The sequence below is a fragment of the Cryptomeria japonica genome, chromosome 4 (assembly GCF_030272615.1).
Source record: "Cryptomeria japonica chromosome 4, Sugi_1.0, whole genome shotgun sequence".
Lineage (NCBI taxonomy): Eukaryota > Viridiplantae > Streptophyta > Pinopsida > Cupressales > Cupressaceae > Cryptomeria > Cryptomeria japonica.
This window is the reverse complement of record NC_081408.1, coordinates 693,116,784-693,135,407: the sequence shown is the minus strand read 5'-3', so window position 1 is coordinate 693,135,407 and position 18,624 is coordinate 693,116,784. Positions and strand designations below refer to the sequence as shown.

General features: G+C 36.7%; 1 protein-coding gene across 2 annotated transcripts in view; it reads left to right on the top strand.

Annotated features, from left to right (window-relative positions):
* The window catches only part of LOC131041631 (uncharacterized), a 79,788-nt gene that overhangs the window by 19,711 nt on the left and 41,453 nt on the right, over positions 1–18,624 (top strand). Inside the window, exon 3 of one of the 2 annotated variants that reach the window (XM_057974781.2) lies at positions 11,967–12,121. In XM_057974781.2, coding sequence (XP_057830764.2) covers positions 11,967–12,121 — 155 coding nt within the window. Of the gene's footprint in view, positions 1–11,952; positions 12,122–18,624 lie in introns of both variants that reach the window. The other variant, XM_057974789.2, reaches the window with a different exon arrangement.

The following is an 18,624-nucleotide window of genomic DNA, read 5'->3' as shown; positions in this document are numbered from 1 at the left end:
CCGACTTTGCAAAAAACATTAAAAAGATACCTTAAGCGCTCCATTTTTGAATTTAATTTAATAATAATTAATTTTAAATGCCTTTATAATTAAAAATTTCGATTTTTTAAAGGCTTAAATTAATTATTAAAAGCCCATGCGCTCTTATTAAATGCCAACTTAATTAAAATATTTCAAGTTTTTTTAGCGAATTTGGCATTTAATGCAATTTGAAGGATATTGGTGCCTAAGCATGGGAAGAATAAGGGATAACAACATCGCTCTAGTCCCTTGGAGAGGGACAGGAGCGCCCATGCATTTTTGGCCTTGTATTTCTTACTTTTCACGTTCAAAGTCTTATCTTGGACGTCCAAAATAGCATTCTTGCTTGGAATTTTGAGTTCAATTCATTCCTTCTTTGGAAGGAGTTTGCATTAAAACATTTTCGCCCTGGTCCCTTGGTGAGGGACAGGAGCGATCTTACCTTTTGTCCTTGGTCTTTGTCTTCCAAATCGCCAATTCATGTTTGGGGTAAACAAATAATCTTCATTCGTCCTTTCAATGTATGTTTCACTTGCTTTTTCGAGGCAAAATTGACCCTCTTAAGGTTTTCGCCCTGGTCCTCCAGTGAAGGACAGGAGCGATTTTTGCATTTGTGCTTAAGATAGTTGATTCTTGGGGTTGATTCCTTGTTCATCGTCCTTTGAAAGGCATTTTGACTTTGCACAACCTTGCTTTGGCATGGTCTTGGAAGACAATGGTTGATTCTATAGAAATCGCTCTGGTCCTCCAGTGAAGGACATGAGCGATTTTTAGCTTATTGCACACATTCATGATCATCTCAACCTCGAATTACACTCAAGGCGTAAAACGTCATTCCTTATTCCATCTTGAGTGTTGGAAACGAAAGTGGTATTCTAAAATTAGGCATACTTGAAGATTTCGCTCTGGTCCCTTGGTGAGGGACAGGAGCGCCCTAGCCATTTTCATCAAGTCTTGTGGTCTTTGCAACTTCGTCCTTCCTTGTAGCACTTAAATATCATCGCCATCATGCGCCTTGGCCTGGATTCGACCAAATTTGGAAGGGAAGACTTGATAATGTATTTTTCGCCCTGGTCCCTGGGTGAGGGACAGGAGCGCCTTGGCCATTATGAGCTTCACTTGTGTTTTGCAATCTTTCAAAATTATCTTCAACGGATTGATTACGCCTTCCTTCACTCATCTCAAACGTAAAACTTGCTTTTCCTTTGCCAAAAACTTGTCTCTTGAGAAAATTGCTCTGGTCCCTGGGTGAGGGACAGGAGCTTCCTTTGAAAATCGCTCTGGTCCCTTGGAGAGGGACAGGAGCGCCCTTTGCAACTTGGGTTGATTTTCTCCTTTGTAGGCTACTCAAGTTATATTCAACGGGCAAAGCATACTTCCCTTGTCCTCTTCAAATCGCGAAATCACTTAAATCTTGCAAGGATAATGTAAATTTGGATTTCAAGCTCCGGTCCTTCAGTGAGGGACAGGAGCGCCTTTTGTCCTCAAGGCCAAATCTTTCCACTTTTCACATTGAAATCTAGTTGCTGGGGGAGATATCATCTTTTTACAAGCCACGAACGAGAGTCCAAGTCTAGGAAAGGTCCCAAAAGGTGTGTGTGGAGAAAATCGCTCTGGTCCCTTGGAGAGGGACAGGAGCGAACTTGTCTTTTAGACAAAGATTTCAACCTTTCACTGCTTTTTGACTAAGTCTGGATATTCAATTACGCTCACTTCATCCTTCCTTGTGCCTTCGACGCTCGAATTTGATGAATCAAGGCCAAGAATGACCCTGATAAGCCATTTCGCCCTGGTCCTTCAGTGAAGGACAGGAGCAAATTCACCTTAAACCTTAAAAACTTGTCATTTTTGAGTCTTCAAAAATCTTCAAAATCTTCAATTTATGTCCAATTGTATCCCCTGGCGACCTTGCATAAAACCATTAAAACAAGTCAGTAACCAAGATGCACCAAATATCAATTTCGCCTTGGTCCCTGGGAGAGGGACAGGAGCGATTTTACCTCCATAAGCCAAAATATCCAAAATTTAGGTCTTCAGTCACTTCACAAGGCATAATTAGGCCATTTCCAAGGCCAGGAATCGGTTATCAAGCCATCAAAAATTTGGTCAAAAATTACCCAGACAAAAAAAAATGCACAATTCCATCATTAAAATGCTAACACTTAGACAAAATTTGAATTTGCCCTCAAAATCCTGACTGGACCTAAGAAGACAAAATTTGAATTTGCCCTCAAAATCCTGACTGGACCTAAGACAACCCTAACTTCAATAATCAATCTTTAGGAGGGATGCGTAATAACCTTCAAAATTTGACTAGACTCGGCTTGAAAATATCCAATAGAAACCCCTAAGGCTTAACCCTAGTCCAGACAACTCATTCACTCACTCAAAACCCTAAGAGCAGAGAGAAGAACAGGCAAAACAAAAGCAAAAAGAGGGGGTCCCCATTTTAATGGGGCGATGTGTGAAATGGTCACAACAGATAGCGACGATGAATGTATTATAGCTGGGGTCATGACAATGAAGAATGTAATCCTGATGGGCGCATGACACAAATTGAGTGAGTGGACCACACATGGTGTCCAAAAAATGTGATCATATGTACCCTCCATTATAGTACCTATTGCCCTACAATTTTCATTGTTGTCCATTATGATTTGGACAACATTTTTAGGGCCCACCATTTCAATGGATTCAATGAGGATATTGGCAATAAAAGTTGCATCCTTCACTTGCCCATCACAATCCATTGCCTTCAAAAACATCATCCATTTAGGGGACACTGCAACGAAATTGATCAATTGTCTATTTCTACAATTTTTCCATCCATTAGAAATTATGGACACACTTGTTTTGGGCCATGTATCCTTGATTGCTCTCAATGATGCCTCTATTGAAGCTTTCTTTTTCGCCAATAAGGTGGTTCACACCTTTTCACACCCAAGACTAGCATAATCAAAAGGTGCATTACAACGACCGTCACCATATCTTGCCAATATGATGATTTAATGACATTGAAAGTAAGCCCATTGCCATAAATGCAATGAGCAACGCTTTCCATTGCAACCTCCCTCTCTTCATTCTTGAAGGCCTTTTCCATTGGGTCTTTTTTACACCAAACATTCTCTTCTCAGGAAGATGGTGGCAATGGCATGAAAGGATGTGGGCTAATGGGTTGTGATAAGCCACTAGGAGGTTTTTGAAAGTTTTTTTGGCAAGAAGATGCGCTCTTTCCTTTGACCTATTACTTATCATGTTGACATCCTCTTCCTCTTTAATATATGCCATTATTTGCTGCTTTCACTCGAAAGTACGAGCTCTATACTTAGTTCCACATTGGCTACAATGCCAATGATAATTCCCACCACCAAGAAGTTGTTAAATCATTGTTGTATGTCACCAAAGAGGTGATGATGCATCAAATTTAAATGAACTCTCTGCATTTGAGAAAATTGAACTAGAACTACTAGCCATTTTGTATGAACCTAGAACAAAAAAACATCACAAATTCACTAACACTACAACTATTTAAAAAAATGATATAAAAAGTTTAATAAAAATTCAAAACTTACCAAAAGAATAATTTTTTTTTTTTTGAAAAATTGTCAAAAAAATTATTTAAAACTTGAAAAAAACGAAAGATTCACTAACCTTTGATGCTTAAATCTGCTTTTTGTAGCTATTTCTCACTTGTTGGTGTAGGTTTAATTCTTTTGTAGCCCTCACCTTAAGAAAAAACTGAACCAACCTTCAAAACACAACAATGGCAGCTTGGAGGAATAAAATACTGTTTTGGTCTTTTTTGTTTGTCAAGTGAGTTGAACAAAGTCTTATGCCCTCACTTTAGGGCGAGTTGATGCTTTTAAGTAATTTTTTTTTTAATGTTTTTGGGATCTAGTGGCCATGGGTCCCCCTAGGTTCACTCGAGCTTGTCCCAGGTAGTGCTCGAGCACCCCAAATGGTACCTAGGGGGAACTTGGGGCCAAATTGGGACCAGACCCATGCTCAAACTGGACCTATACCAATTAGGGGGGCTACCTAGTGAACCAAAAAACATAGGTTTATGGTTAATGGGGTAGCAAGATAAGTAGGTTTGATGTGGGAAAAAATATCCATTATTAAGCATACTTGAGATAGAGTAGGATGGGACGAGTGATTGGTTGGAAGTCTCAATTGCTGGGTATAAGTCTTGATGGCAACTGTTGATAATATGAATATGTAGTAGTTCATTTTACTAGTTTCAATCCCACTGCTTCACTCTTGGCGTCACCTTATTTGGGGGAAGTCTCGGTTATTGGGTGTAAGTTCTGATGGCAATGATTGATATAGAGTATGCAGTAGTTCATTTTACTAGTTTCAATCCCACTGCTTTCCTTGGCATCACCTAATTCGGTGAGTGTCAATCAGACTATTCTAGCTTGTGGGATATTAGGCATACAAGAAATCATCAATCACAAATGGATCATAATTGTCAATCTTGAAAAATGATATCTTGACTAGTTGCACTACAGAAAGTCCAATTGCTTGACAAATGGCTTATATCAGATTTGGTATAATGACTTCAATCAGATAAGTAATTTAATGAAATGTTAATAAGTCTACTAAAATTCGAGGACATTTTCTTTCAAGGAGCCCATCTATGCTTGGAGCAAAGAAGTTAAGAGACGATGCATTAAAATTTTAAGAAGCTATTCCTTTAAATCACACTTATTTTCACTATGGAAATTTGCATGGAAAATATGGATGAGATCTTCTATCAGAGAAGCATTGCATACTATTTGGATCGAAAAAAATGTTTTGACACTCCTCAATTAATCTATGTATTCCTCTGAGACTATCATCTTTGCAACTACATACCAGTTTTAATATTTTAACCACAAAAATCTGATTGTCTTTCAATCTGCATATCAACACTTTCTAGTAAAGTGGTCATCATAGTTCTTATAGAAAAGTAGTTTCCCTTTATCAACCAACGGAATAGGGAAAATTCAAAATACTAAGGGTTTTTGTCATTTTGAGGCTTGACTCACTTATGCACTACTTGCTCCTTCTACCTTGTCTATACTGCTATAATTGCTCCTTGTCCTTCTTACATGCTTCCATGTAGCTTTGTCATTTGGTTGCTAATCTAATTCAGAATTTTCTAAATGTCAGCAATTGCTGAGATTGGTGTACAACATAGCACAATTATGTGTCCTTTTTGAGTTTGGCGAGGCTTTTTGCTTCTGCTATTTGCTGAAGATTGACTTGAATCATATACTGCTTGATTTTTTCGATATATCTCCTCAATTTGCCGAATTGCATGAAGAATTCAGTCCAATGTTGCCTTATTGAACATGTTTATAGGGTATAACATAGTAAATTTTTGTCCAAAACATGTAGCACAAATTGATAGCTGTTTACTGCCTAATTCTACTTGATTGGATATCACAGAGTAAACAGTACAATAAATGCAAAAAATATAAAGAACTCATAACAGCAATTACACAAAGATTTCTCAATATATTCATTTATGAGCTTGTAGAAAACTGATTCAGGGAAATTCCAGGCAAGTGGTCCCCCATTCACATTTACAATAGGAGTATATAAAGTGACCGATGGTTGCTGAGAACTACCAACTGTTGGCAACTATCAACCATTTACATCTGAGAGCTGTGTAAATTGACTACAATTAAACTAACAAAATTATTTGTTATGTACATCAGCCGCCCCCCCCCCAAAAAAAAAATAAAGTCATCTTCTAGATGACTGAAAACAAAATTGGAAGGCTGAATATAAGGAACTAAACATTTATTGAGGAGGCAGTGGAGAAGACGTCCTTAGAGATGTATAAACTAAGGAGGACGAAGTGGATTGCGGAGAGATGCTTTGGTGGAACCTATAGACTTTCTCTATTCAAAGCTTTAGATGATGGGGAGCTAAGAGCTCTCATTCCTAAGTGGCCTTTTCCAGTTGAACAACCTCAGCCAATTGGCATTTGGTCCTCTCATATTCCAACTGTAGCTCAGGAAGCTGCTTCTCCTTGTATGTGAGCTGGTTGTCCTTCTCATTCAGTTCCTTTTCCTTCATTGCCACTTTAGCCTTCTCAATTTCAATGATACATGATTGCTGAGCTAATTGTTCTTGAAATCTCTTGGTGAGCTCATCGGATTCAACATCTAACTACTGTGAAATTCGTACAGATTCATCCACCCACTCCACTAGTTGACTGTAGGAAACCAAATTGTGTTGTAGTAGATAGAGTACTTCCCAAAATATGGATTCTATATGATAGAGAGCTATGAAAACCTTTCCATCTCTCACCCCAAAGGAAGGTTCTATCTTGGTAGGTTGCCATTCTATTTTCATTCAGGAGTTGGAGAAGAAGATTCTGTTGAACTCCTCTTCACATCCTTCCTCCATGAACTTCAGGATGCATCGGGCCTCTTGCAAGACTAGAAGGGAATGAGTGTTATCTAATTGTTTGGCAATATCAGTCACTTCCTGCATAACCACAACCGTTGGTGCCAGATCCTATACATACCGCTCAATGGTATCCAAGGGATCCTCTAGATCGGGCTTTATAATTTGGATAGTAATTTCCTCAAGATTTCTGGAATCTTCATCTTGAGTGAGTGAATCCATAGGTAATCCAATGGGCTGCTCTTGTATCTCCGAAGGTTGTTGCTGTATTAGGGAAGGATTACCTTCCTACAGTGGCTCAATGTTATGTGTAGTTTCTTGGGTAGGGCACCACTGCATACTCTTACTAGTGGGTTGGATCAATGTAGGTTGTTTTGTTTCCCATGGAGGGCTCAGTGGAGGATATTCCTTTATCTCAATGGGAGCCCCTAGTAACTTAAACCCTCTATCTGCTCAAAGGCCTCAATTGACAAGTCGGCTGGGTGGAAGTGATGTAGTAGGAATGTTATTGACTACGGAAATGGTATCCATTGTGGAAATATCTCATGCAATGGAAGAATGAGCCTCCATTATGGCTTTGATGATAGTAGAAATAACTTCGGCTTTTACTCCTAGATGGGCTCGGGCTTTTGATAAAAAAACCTTAAGTTTATTTGACTATTCCCTTCAATCTTCTACTTTGTTTCTTTGTCCTTAGGGATCTTTTAACTTTGTCTCTAGTGATTTGTGATTGCTTTGAAACCTTTTCTTGTCCTTATTTGGATATAAGGGCATTAATTCTCGGGAATGCATTGTTGGCTAGTATAGCGCCCTGCTTCTTCCCTTCAGTTCCTTTCCTCATATCATTATAGTATTTGCTGTCTACATTGTTCTTGTTCTTTCTCTGCATAGAGGTCTTGTAGAATAATTAAGTGTCATGCAAGGAATCTTGGTAATTGGTTCAAAAGATGGCTGACTTTGTCATTTACTCGTAAGTTGTTCCAAATCTGAACATGCTTCTCAACGGATATATCACATAGGTTTACCAAATTTTGCGTAAGACCGTCTTCCCTTTCTTTGTTTGCTTGTACTAGTTCCTACGTGGTCTGCCCCATTACATTACCATTTTGCTTGTCCTTGCTTTGTATTCTACCAGGATTCTTATAGGCAATGATGCCAAATGTTTATTGCCTAACTCTACATAATTGAATATCACAAAGTAAACAATATAATGAAGGTAGAAACTATAAAGAACTCATAACAGCGATTACACAGATTTCTCGATTTATTCATTTATGAGCTTATATAGAATGGATTCATAGAAATTCCAAGTATCCAGTCCTCTGTTGTTGTTTACAATAGGAGTATATAAAGTGACTGATGGTTGTTGAGAACTACCAACCGTTAGCAACTTCCAACCATTTACATCTGAGAACTGATTAAACTGACTACAATTTAACTAATAGAATTATTTGTTAACTACAATAGCTTCCTCCCTTATCCCATTCTCTAATGTAAGAATACTCTTTATTGTTTGGTATAATCAAAGGCTTTCCTTCTACCTCGTATTTCTTGATAGGCAGTCAACTATGTTCTGATGAGAAATTGATCAGCAGGAATAATTGAATCAGCTGTATTTCAGCTGGATGGTTTATAAGACCAGATACACTTCACTCTTATACCCTCCCCTAAATGGAAGAAGGATAAAAACTCACAAATGAAGAAGGAATGGTGTTAGAAATGAAACAGAATTGGAGGAAGTTGATGGAGGCTTTGAGGATAGTCCAAAACCTCAGGAAACCCACTGGATTCCCCACCTGGCAAATCTATCCAGCAGATATGATGGCCATTGGATGGTTCAGGTAGATTAGTGCCTTAGCATGGGACTTTTTAATATACACCTTTACATTCTTGCTATTCCCTCTAAGATCAGTTGTATCTAAAAGTGGCATGACTTGGCTGCAATGGAAATTGCAGCTGTTTTAGAAATGACAAAGCTAAGTTTTCACCTAATGCAACATTTTTCACATCATTTTCAAAGAAGTGGGGGATCAGCCTACATTTTGTTTTCCCTTTAGATTATAATTTAAAAATGACTTGAAAGTGGTGATGTCTCCTCCTTGTATTGGTATAAAATTTAAAACTTGAGACTTCATCTCTGTTTGAACTGTAATTAAAATGATCTTCTTGTCTTCATGATGTGCCAATTTCTGGGACATTTTAACTTCACCTTTCTTCCCCCTATTGATGCTTGACATCTAGTGATTTTAATCTTGTCGGATTTGAGCCTCACCCCAATTTTAACGAGCATTTTAGCAAATGGTAATGCTTACATCCAATATTTTGCCTTGAAATATCCTCATGGTGCTTTGAGGAACGTTCTTTGATGTTTTTTCGATATAAAAGTGATTCAGTAATTGCAAAGAAGTGAAATGTCAGAAATGTAAATGCTCAGAGTGACTAAAATGCATACCCACAAAGGTATATGGAGGATAGCCATGCACCCAAATATTCAATATATTCAGGAATTCCTTAATTCAAGATTTTGTCTGTTCAAAATTTAGACTCTGCTATTTCTTATTGAGATTTTCAAAACTAAATTACAATTCAATATTACAGTGCCGTTATCATTAATTTTAAACAAAAACTAAGAACTCAAGAGACTTAAGTTGTGCCATTCTCATCTTTGGGTTCCTGGGTCAAGTGTGCATCAATTTTTTATGGCAGTTACAGTCCAATGTGATCTAAATTGAAGCTGTCTGTGAATCCTATCTTGAATTTCATAAGGAGAACCTGAAAGATTCAGTGGAGTGGGCTTCTAGAGTCCTCCTGAGTTCTGTTATCATACATGTGCATGCAGGGAAGATGAAAAGAACCTGTGTCACATGCCGGTGCTTCTGTAGCAAGTTCTGTTAACGATACATGGACATTCTGACAAGTTTAATATTACCTGAAATCTGGCATAATGGATTGACATTGTTTTCAGACTTTGTTTCATCAATTTTTCTTCTCCTTCCTGATTGGGTTGATTCTTCCAGCCATTGTCCAACATGTGGATTTTAGATATCTAACAAAAGTGCATTCTTGAAGTCATTCTCCAGATTATCAACTGAGAAGCCAACCTGTTGAGCTGGTTGTTTTCTCTTGCTGATGTGGGGAAAGATATCTAGCCAGTGCACTTGACCTTCTTCTAATTTGTTCTGCCACTCTCATAGCTATGAGCCCCTTATCATAACACATTTTAGATTTGCATGGTGTAGATTTAGCACATCAGCAATATTATTTTGTCTCATGGGTCACGACTTCTGCAATTAAGGCTATTGCTTACTGAAGAGACTTTGTAAAGACCAATCTTCTTCATATGGAATGGAGAAGTTTTAAAGGATAAATTCCCTTATTACAAAGCCTCTAAACACTTTAACCTTATTTTCAGAATCAGTGATAACCTTAAACTTAACAGAAGATTAATAATCCATGACAAAACTGAGAGATTTCATCTTCTGAGAAAGATGATAGGTCTCCCATGAAATATCCACACATAATTACCAAACAAGGAAGGATGAGCTACTAACAATGTTATTGTCTTAGACCATAGATGGTATGAACCAGTGACAAGAAATAAAAAAATGGTATGGAAAGAGAGATTCCTTATCCCAATTAAAGACCATAGTAAGAGCAGGCTGGATGCCAAACAGTTTTTGCAAAGGGACTCCTAACCAGTGATATATGACTTGAGAAGTTTAATAATTTATCAATTTCTCCACATGGAACAGGCTTATGGAGGATCGCTTTCCTCTACGGATGTAAAAGCTGTCTTCAATTTCTTTGAGTTGAAGCCTATCTGATGCCCTATGTAAAAGTCCATTACCTTCCTCTACAGATGGTAAAATCTGTCTTCAATTTCCTTGAGTCAGCTGATCTGACACCCTCTGCATAAATTCATTCCAAAATCTATAACATACCAATAGGTTGAAAAGCAGAACATTTTTCTCCAAAGCAAATTTTCTCTTAATAAAAAACAAACCTTCAAAAAGTGATCTTGAAGCCCACATGCTTTCACGATTACCAAAGAGTTTTTTTAGCACTCCATGCTTGTATCAGTGAGCATATTGGCAACCCTTTCTATTCTGTCTTTTATGTTTAACCTCGGCGATAGTAAGATAGGTTATTCTGCTAGTCCCTTATGATAGAATCCAGTCTCCAAAGACCTGCATTTACCTTGTTTGATGGCATGGATAATGGTAGAAGAATATCCTTATATGCTTAACTTATTCTAGCCTATTTTGTTGACTACAGAGAGCTTTAAAGGTTTAACTGGTCAACCCATCACTAGGTTGTTTGGCGACAGCCTAAAATGAATTGCATAAGCCAGAAGTCATTGCTTTCTGTCACTTTGGGATATGCCCCTGCTTGTATATAGGGTATGGCTACCTTCAACCACACACTGAAGTTTAATTTTAGTCTTCCACTTGACTTTTAAGCTTAATTTTCCTATCCAGTCTATTTCTTTTACCATGGGTTTGATACTGGTCCAAACAAGGGATTTTATTCCAAGTCGTGGACATGTTAAGTAATGAAATTTCTTTTTTTCTCTATCATACATCTTCAAAGAATTTGATGGCTTTATATCCTTAATTTTCTTCAATACAATGGGCAAAGTGTATCTTACTGGAAATGGCAAGGGCAAGCGATTACTTTTAGCTGAAAGGGAAGATAAGATATAATAGATTCTCTCATTATCTTGCAATGCAATATAGAAGGTGGATGTAGTAGGTATTAAACACATTGATCTAGATAATAGAAAACTTATGATACTCTAGAAATTATTCTTACAATTCAAAGTGAAGCAAAGAAGAGATGTTTATTTACTACCAATTTTTAGAACAATTTGATTATAAGAAGTGTAGACAGTTAAAACTTAAGATATCTAAGATTGTCATATGAATTGTACCATTTAGCAAGTTTTCCTCATTTGATTTTTTATTTCTAATGAATAGTAGATGGTTTTAATCTTGGAAAATATGGATTAACTTTTGTTCATGAATGTATCATATAAATTTTAAGGAAAAAATTATGCCTTGGACTTTGTTGTTAGGATACGAATTATATATCTTTTGGTTTTCTTGTTGCATTCAAAATTTACAATAAACCATGTCAGCCTCAGAATACTTAGAAACTTAACCTTCCTCTTTACTTAATTTCAATTTTTTGAGCTGGAAACAGTTTACAACTATAGTGAGTCAGTGACTAATCGTATAGTTTTGAAGGATGCCATGATATTTTGAAGTTTGATATTCTGCCCAGTTTAGTTTGATGATCAGGCTCTAAAAGCTGCCAATATTTTCTATTTGTAAAATGTTTCTTTGAAGTTATTCCTCACTTATCATATATTTTTTTCTATTCAGTTTATTTCTGTGGAAATCTAGATCACTTTGGTGCTTATCGAGAATGTACAGTAATTTTAATTATTAGTTATTACCTACATGTTGTAGGAACTAGGAGTGATCTCCATTGTGAATGCATACACAATGATCCATGTTCATTGTTTAGTGTTTTCTGTGCAGTGCCAAGTTCAGGTTCAGATGAGAATGCTGGTGTCTGGCAGATTGATAACGACGACCATAGTTTTTGCACTTGTCCTTTTCTAATCAAATATGCACGACAGGATGTTTATCTGTCAGTGATGGTGTCCTTTACTTTGGATTTAACAGTGTCAAAGGTAAGAGTTTGGTATGGATTTCTAGATGATCATACAATTCAATATGATATCCAAAACTTCAAAGATAATTCTCATCTGTCTTATTTTTCAATGTGGAAAACATGCTTAGGGAGACTTTTTGAATATTAGGGGACTACTGCAAATAACTTTTGTTGATTTTTTTGGTCAGAAGATGCATTTGCGCATAAGCAAACGATTTACCATAGCTTATAAAAAAACACAAGTTGGAAGATAAAATCCAGTTTAAGCTTGATTACAACATTTTCTAGTAAATAATTTAAGATGCACTCTCAACTCTCTCAATGGATTCCAACCCTTCAAACATGTATTTTTTCTACTATCTTAAATAGGAATTTGACTTAAAATTTATGTAACTTTGGATTTGCCTCTTGTGATCACAATTTAAGCTGTATATATCTTGTTCTTCCAGCTATAAGAAATTTAAGCTGTCAGTCAAGCATCAGGAGTAATCTTCCAAAGTTTATCTGCATTGCACCATTAAATTTTTGTCTGGACAGAGCTTTCTTTTATTAAGACTCTCTGTCACCTCTTGGGTCCTCATTTTTGTTCTTGCAAATATATTGCTGAATAGTTCAGGTTCAAGCTAATTGTACCTACTTGAAGAAGGTGGCTTCTCTGGGGTGTATAGTTGTCCTTGAGCACAAATGCATAAAATATAAACTGTAGTAGCTGAACATGATGGCACGACTTTAAACACAATTCGCAATATCTTTCTGAACTTCCAGGCCAAGAAATAAATTTACTCAGAAGATATGCTTTCCAACTCAGACCAAGCAAGTCTTCATCACTGCTGTAAGCCAAGACACGGTTCCATAGACCTGTGCACAAGAACCCCATCCACACTCTTACACCTAAGTGCATATTTAATTTGTTCCATGGAAATGTGCCTCCCTGCCCCTCTCCTCCAAAATCACTGTGTTTATTGGATGGGGATGTCCGAAAGATGTGAAAATGCAGGGGAGATCATCCTCACAGGAAACTGTGTTGGATTGTGGCTTGAGGATGTGCAGATAGAGTGTGCAGTATTCTGAAAGTGCATTTAGGATTTTATTTAACCAGAATACAAGATTTTCAGAATCGTGAGGGCAAAGGAAAATTGTGGGCATTTGAGCTTGGCATAGCAGTCATTTTTATAGTTTGAGGGCACACCTGATTATTTCCATGTGAGTCATCTGCAATGAGGATGCATGCATTTAATTCTGTAGTTTGTCAATAGTTAACATCAGTTAGGACATTCAGCTACTCATTCAAATATTAACACTTTATTCATTCAATAAATTATATAAATATGGTCACAATCATTTGTATGTTTGAATTTTTAAATTTATGTGAGAACATTTTTATATAATAATTTCAACTTTATACATAGCCATCCCCCCTCCTGTAATGAACCTTGCTGTACCTGCCTTGCCTTCCTGAGATTAAGATCAGATTCGTGATTCCCATGGTTTGATTTTGGGCAATAAGTCGGATCTAGGGTTCTGTCATATTCCCATGTAGACAACAGGCAATGATTAGAAACATTAAACAATACATGTACATAAATATATATATATATTCAATACATAAATTATTTTTACCACTTAAAATACATTTTATCTTAAATAGTAATGAAAGGACGCGTCCATTCCCAAGCCACCTCCGGAATAGACATCACGTTTCAAAGGGAATCGCGTGGTTTCAAAGAGGTATAAAACCGCACCCCAAGGAAACACAAGAGAGGGAGTGACAAGGAGAGAAGGACAAGGAGAAGCATCCAACAGGTAACTTCGTTACTCAGTAATAATATTTATTTCAGTTTTCATAATTTATGATGCCTGGACAACCATGAGGATTGCCCGGGGAATGCATCAGTCAGCAGATGATGTAAAAGGGCTAGTTGCTGGTTCTTCCCAGCGATGAAGAACCAGCGCCTAGTAAGCATTCCTTCCCATCACCAGTAGGCTGGTACGTCCCCAGGCCAATCCGCTTAAATGTCGAAATGTTGAAGTATGTTTTGTGCCAGTTGTATTAAATCTGTTTTCATTCCTCAGATAACAGTAATTAATATAATTTAACTAGTGACCCAGATTAATTGCTAAATCGGTTCCATGCCTAAAAATGTCTTACCAAATGAACTAAGCACATCTATAATGTACAAAAGGGTAAAAATGAACTTAATCTTCACGCTAGATAGGTAACCTGCAATATCAGGTTTAGAATGCTGCATTAAAATACACTTTAGTGATAGACAAAAGAATAAAAATAATTCATTCATTCTCAGACACAACTAATATGTAGAGAAAAGGAATACTAATTAATGATAGTCATGTTTTTGCAACTAGGCACAAATATAATGAATTAGTCCCTACAAATTTATATATAATGGATAAATGTTAACCAAGTAATATAGTCTTGAATCTATGTTTTATGTATGCATTTGTTATCTTCCTGATATTCTCTGTTTGTTAGTACATTCAAGATAATGAGTGCAAGCCAGGGGTATGCTGGGCCCATCCTCAGGTGGCCCTATTAGCCCTAAGAGACGGGATGGGTTTGGATGGGTAGCCCAGCCAACCTGGAAAATCCTCAAAATCTAGAATGGGTCGTGTATGTATTTTGTGCTGCAATAATTATGCCACCGATCTAATATTACTGCTGACATAAAATAAAATATCTAAATGTTGCAGGAAACCGTAATTTCTTTTTGTGGCCCTAAATCCAACCTTCGGTGGATAGATCAGGCCCTAATTATCAGAAAGGCAAGGTAGGTACAGCAAAGGTTCATTACAGGTTCCCTACAGCATTATAGACATTGCAATATAGATGTATCAGCAATAATAGTAAGTTAGTTACATAACTGTTACATGAAAAACATGCCCATTCAGGATGTTGGGGATGCTCCAGGATGACTGGCTACCCATCCAAACCCATCCCATCTCTTAGGGCTCATAGGGTTACCTGAGGATGGGACCAGCGCACCCCCTGGCTGGGACCCCATATTCCAAATGTGCCATCAAACAGAAAACAGTAGGAAGATAACAAAAGTCTACAGGGACAAAAATTAACGATTCCAGAAAATGTGTTAATTGGTCATTATTTATTCATCCTGTTAATTGGATAGTTGGTTAATGACATCTGGTTTAATTTCAGAATACATGACTGTTATCATTCTTTCCTTAATTTGTAAGTATTGCTTGTGAATTATTTTTTTATCTTTTCTGTCGATTCTTAGAGTACCTCTTTACGACTTTATACCTGAACCTGACATTGCGGGTTGTATTATTTGACAGGGAAGATATCCTTTGGCATGTTATAGGTTTGATGAATTTATGTGGCAAGAATGTTCATTCATTGATCCAAATTTGTGATTGATTAGCAATTAATCTATTCAATTACTTTGATTATGTTTATTCCCATTGATGCAGAGATGAGTTACAGAAAATCAGATTGAATTTAATTTGCATATTTAAACACATTTAATGATCGGTAACACATGGATGCTCTGCGATATCCAGATGGACTGGCCTGGGAATGCACCAGACTGTCGGCGATGGGGAGGGGGTGCTCTATACGACTAGGCGCTGGTTCTTCATTGCTGGGAAGAACCAGCGACTCTCCGTCCACGTCGTGCCAGCCTGATACATGCACAGGCTATCCCGTGGGTGGTTTAAGCATTGTAATGAAACTAAATTACTATTATGGCGGAGTAACATAGTTACCTGTTTGCAGATTCTCCTTGCTATTTTCCCCTTGTCACCTCCTTCCCTCGTGCTTCCCTTGGTGTGCGTGGTTTATACCTTCTAAAACCACGCGACCCCCCCCCTTGGAAGCATAGCGTCTTTCCCAGAGATGACTTGGAGATGATTGCATCCTTTCCTTAATGATATTAGTTAAGGTATAAACACATTTTAATTGGTTAATATAATTTTATTAATTTGAATATTGGAAAATATACATATATGTACGAATCCCATACAGTTATACTTCTAATGATTCTGCTGTCTATACAGGGATATGACACCTCCATTCCCAAAATTTTGGAAAATTTCGCTCTCCCTGCATTCCCATCCCTCCATCCCGAAAACTTGTAGAAAAACCTGTATATATAGTTGATCTCTCATTATAATTCTTATATATGCGAGATAATTAGATTTTTTAAACCTGATCAACATAATACAGTATATAAATGCCTGAAATGATTTCTAATGAACTCACATAATGAGATGTCCCTCTTTGTTATCGTAAGTTATTTTCTGATTTTTGTATATTTTTTCTTTTATTTTTGAAATTATGCAAACTGAAATAGTATAAGTATATACAACTACAGCCACTTATGATAAACTTGAACAGTAGCAATCGAAATGGAACTAACAATAAAGGAAACTCAACATATTTAGTCACCCACAACACTGGAATGTTTACAAATAAAAATGTACTGATCTAGAAATGCAAAGTTCAAAATTACATGGGATAGATACCAACTAACTAAATACCCTACTGCAGATCTGGAATGTTAAATTGAATACTGGTTAATGAATGCTGTTAAACTGTGAACAGATCTTATGGTATCTCAGATCCTTTCACTCTCCCACAGATGATCAATGGATCTGCCTTGAGTCAAACTATATGATATTGGCCAGACCTGTAACTCTAGAGACATCCTATCTGCCTATGAACAGCTGTAGGGTTGCCGTGATCCCTTCTTCTATGAATTGCTACTCATAATGTGGTGCGGTAAGGCTGTGATGCTGCCACTAGCTGGCTCAACTAAATCAGCAAACAACAGCAAAAATAACTCTAGGGTTTTAGTAACAATCCTCCCAAATCTGAGACCCCAAGTGATCCCTGAATATGTTAGTCACTCAGCTAATAATGCTCAGAATTGTATGTCCACCCTTGGAAAATCCTTAAATGGTGCAACTGCAGACTTGTCACAAATGCAGGCGCTACAGTAAATCAACGATATAGAATAGAAAGAAAGTCTGAAATGAAGAAATTATGATTATTTGAAGATGATAAATTATTTGCTTGCACACCAAAGCACCGAATTGCATGCAGAAAGAAAATGTATATCAGCAACCTTGGGCTTGGTGATGGCTAGAAATAATATTTATATTCTTCTCCACAAAGTAGCGCTCCAGATCTGGCCCAAATGTTGATGAACAGCAGCAATAAGTTTTGAAAACCCAAAATGAAACATTCTAAATACCAATCACTAAGTTTGCTTGCAAATCTACAATCAGTCCCAATGCAACCCTCGTGTGAGGATGCCCTAAAAAGGAATAAGGTTTTTGTCTTCAGTTCTGAGAAAGAAGTCCAAGCTTTTGGTCCTCCCAAACCCCCAAAAAGAAAGGGTTTTCATCCTTGGATGCCCTATCTTGAACACACTGCTCAAATTCTAAATATTGGATGGAAAAGGTAACTTGAAAATGATCCCCAAATGAAGATAGGCACCTGCTTGATATATCTTTTCGAATTGGGACCTTGGGTTCTAAATTTCCCTCTATTAAAACGGTTTTTTAAATTTTAATTTAATTTAATTTATATTTTAAATATATAAAAATACTTTTATTTTAATACTAGTGTTTAAAATCACCTTTTATTTTTAGTTAATTACAATACTATTATTAAGTTCTTAAAATTAGAGATTATTGGGCCCAACTTAAATAATAATAATAATATTATCAATTTAATTTAACCCAAAAACAAAATTACTGATCTTAATGGGCACTCAAAATACCTAATGGACACACAAAGCTTCAATAATATGCACTTGAGCTGATTATCCTCGACCATTGTAACACGTGCAAGGGATCAACTTCCATTTCTTGTCTAGCATTTCCCAAACTGCTTTGCAACATTTGTCCTTTCCAAAAACTTGTTTTGGTTCCTTTTTTTTCTTGATCGTTTCCCCCACAAAGAAATCCTATAGCAGGAGTTTACTCTTTTTACTTTAATGGTACTTTTTACCGTGGGTTCACATGTTTTCAAGGCTTACATAGTAAGCTTCTGAGGATGACTCGTCCAATTGTCATTTCTAGATGTCTTTTACTTAATATTGAGCTTTTCTTTTCACGAGAATCATAAGCCTGATGCAAAAGATTGCTCCTTCAGTTCTCAATATGTTTTAATAATATATGTTAAAGTGTTGTTTTCCCTTGCAAAAGTAGCCATGTGATGCAAATCTTTGATAAAAACTCAATTAAAGACGAAAGTTGTGAATATTTTTAGCAATGTTTTTGCTTAACATGTGAGCACTGTTTTCATTAACAGTGGGCTTCCTACGTCTTCAAGAAATATTATAAATAATAATTAATTAAATCCTTTCACAAAGTGTTCAATACAGAGTTCAAAGCTTCTCCATAATTAATTTAATAGACATTTACCCAATCAAAGCGATTATTGAAAACCACATGGACTACATTCTCTTCTTCAATTTGTAGAATTTTTCTTCAATGAATTCAAAAGGTTTATCTCCTGGCTTTTGTTCATTTCTAGCA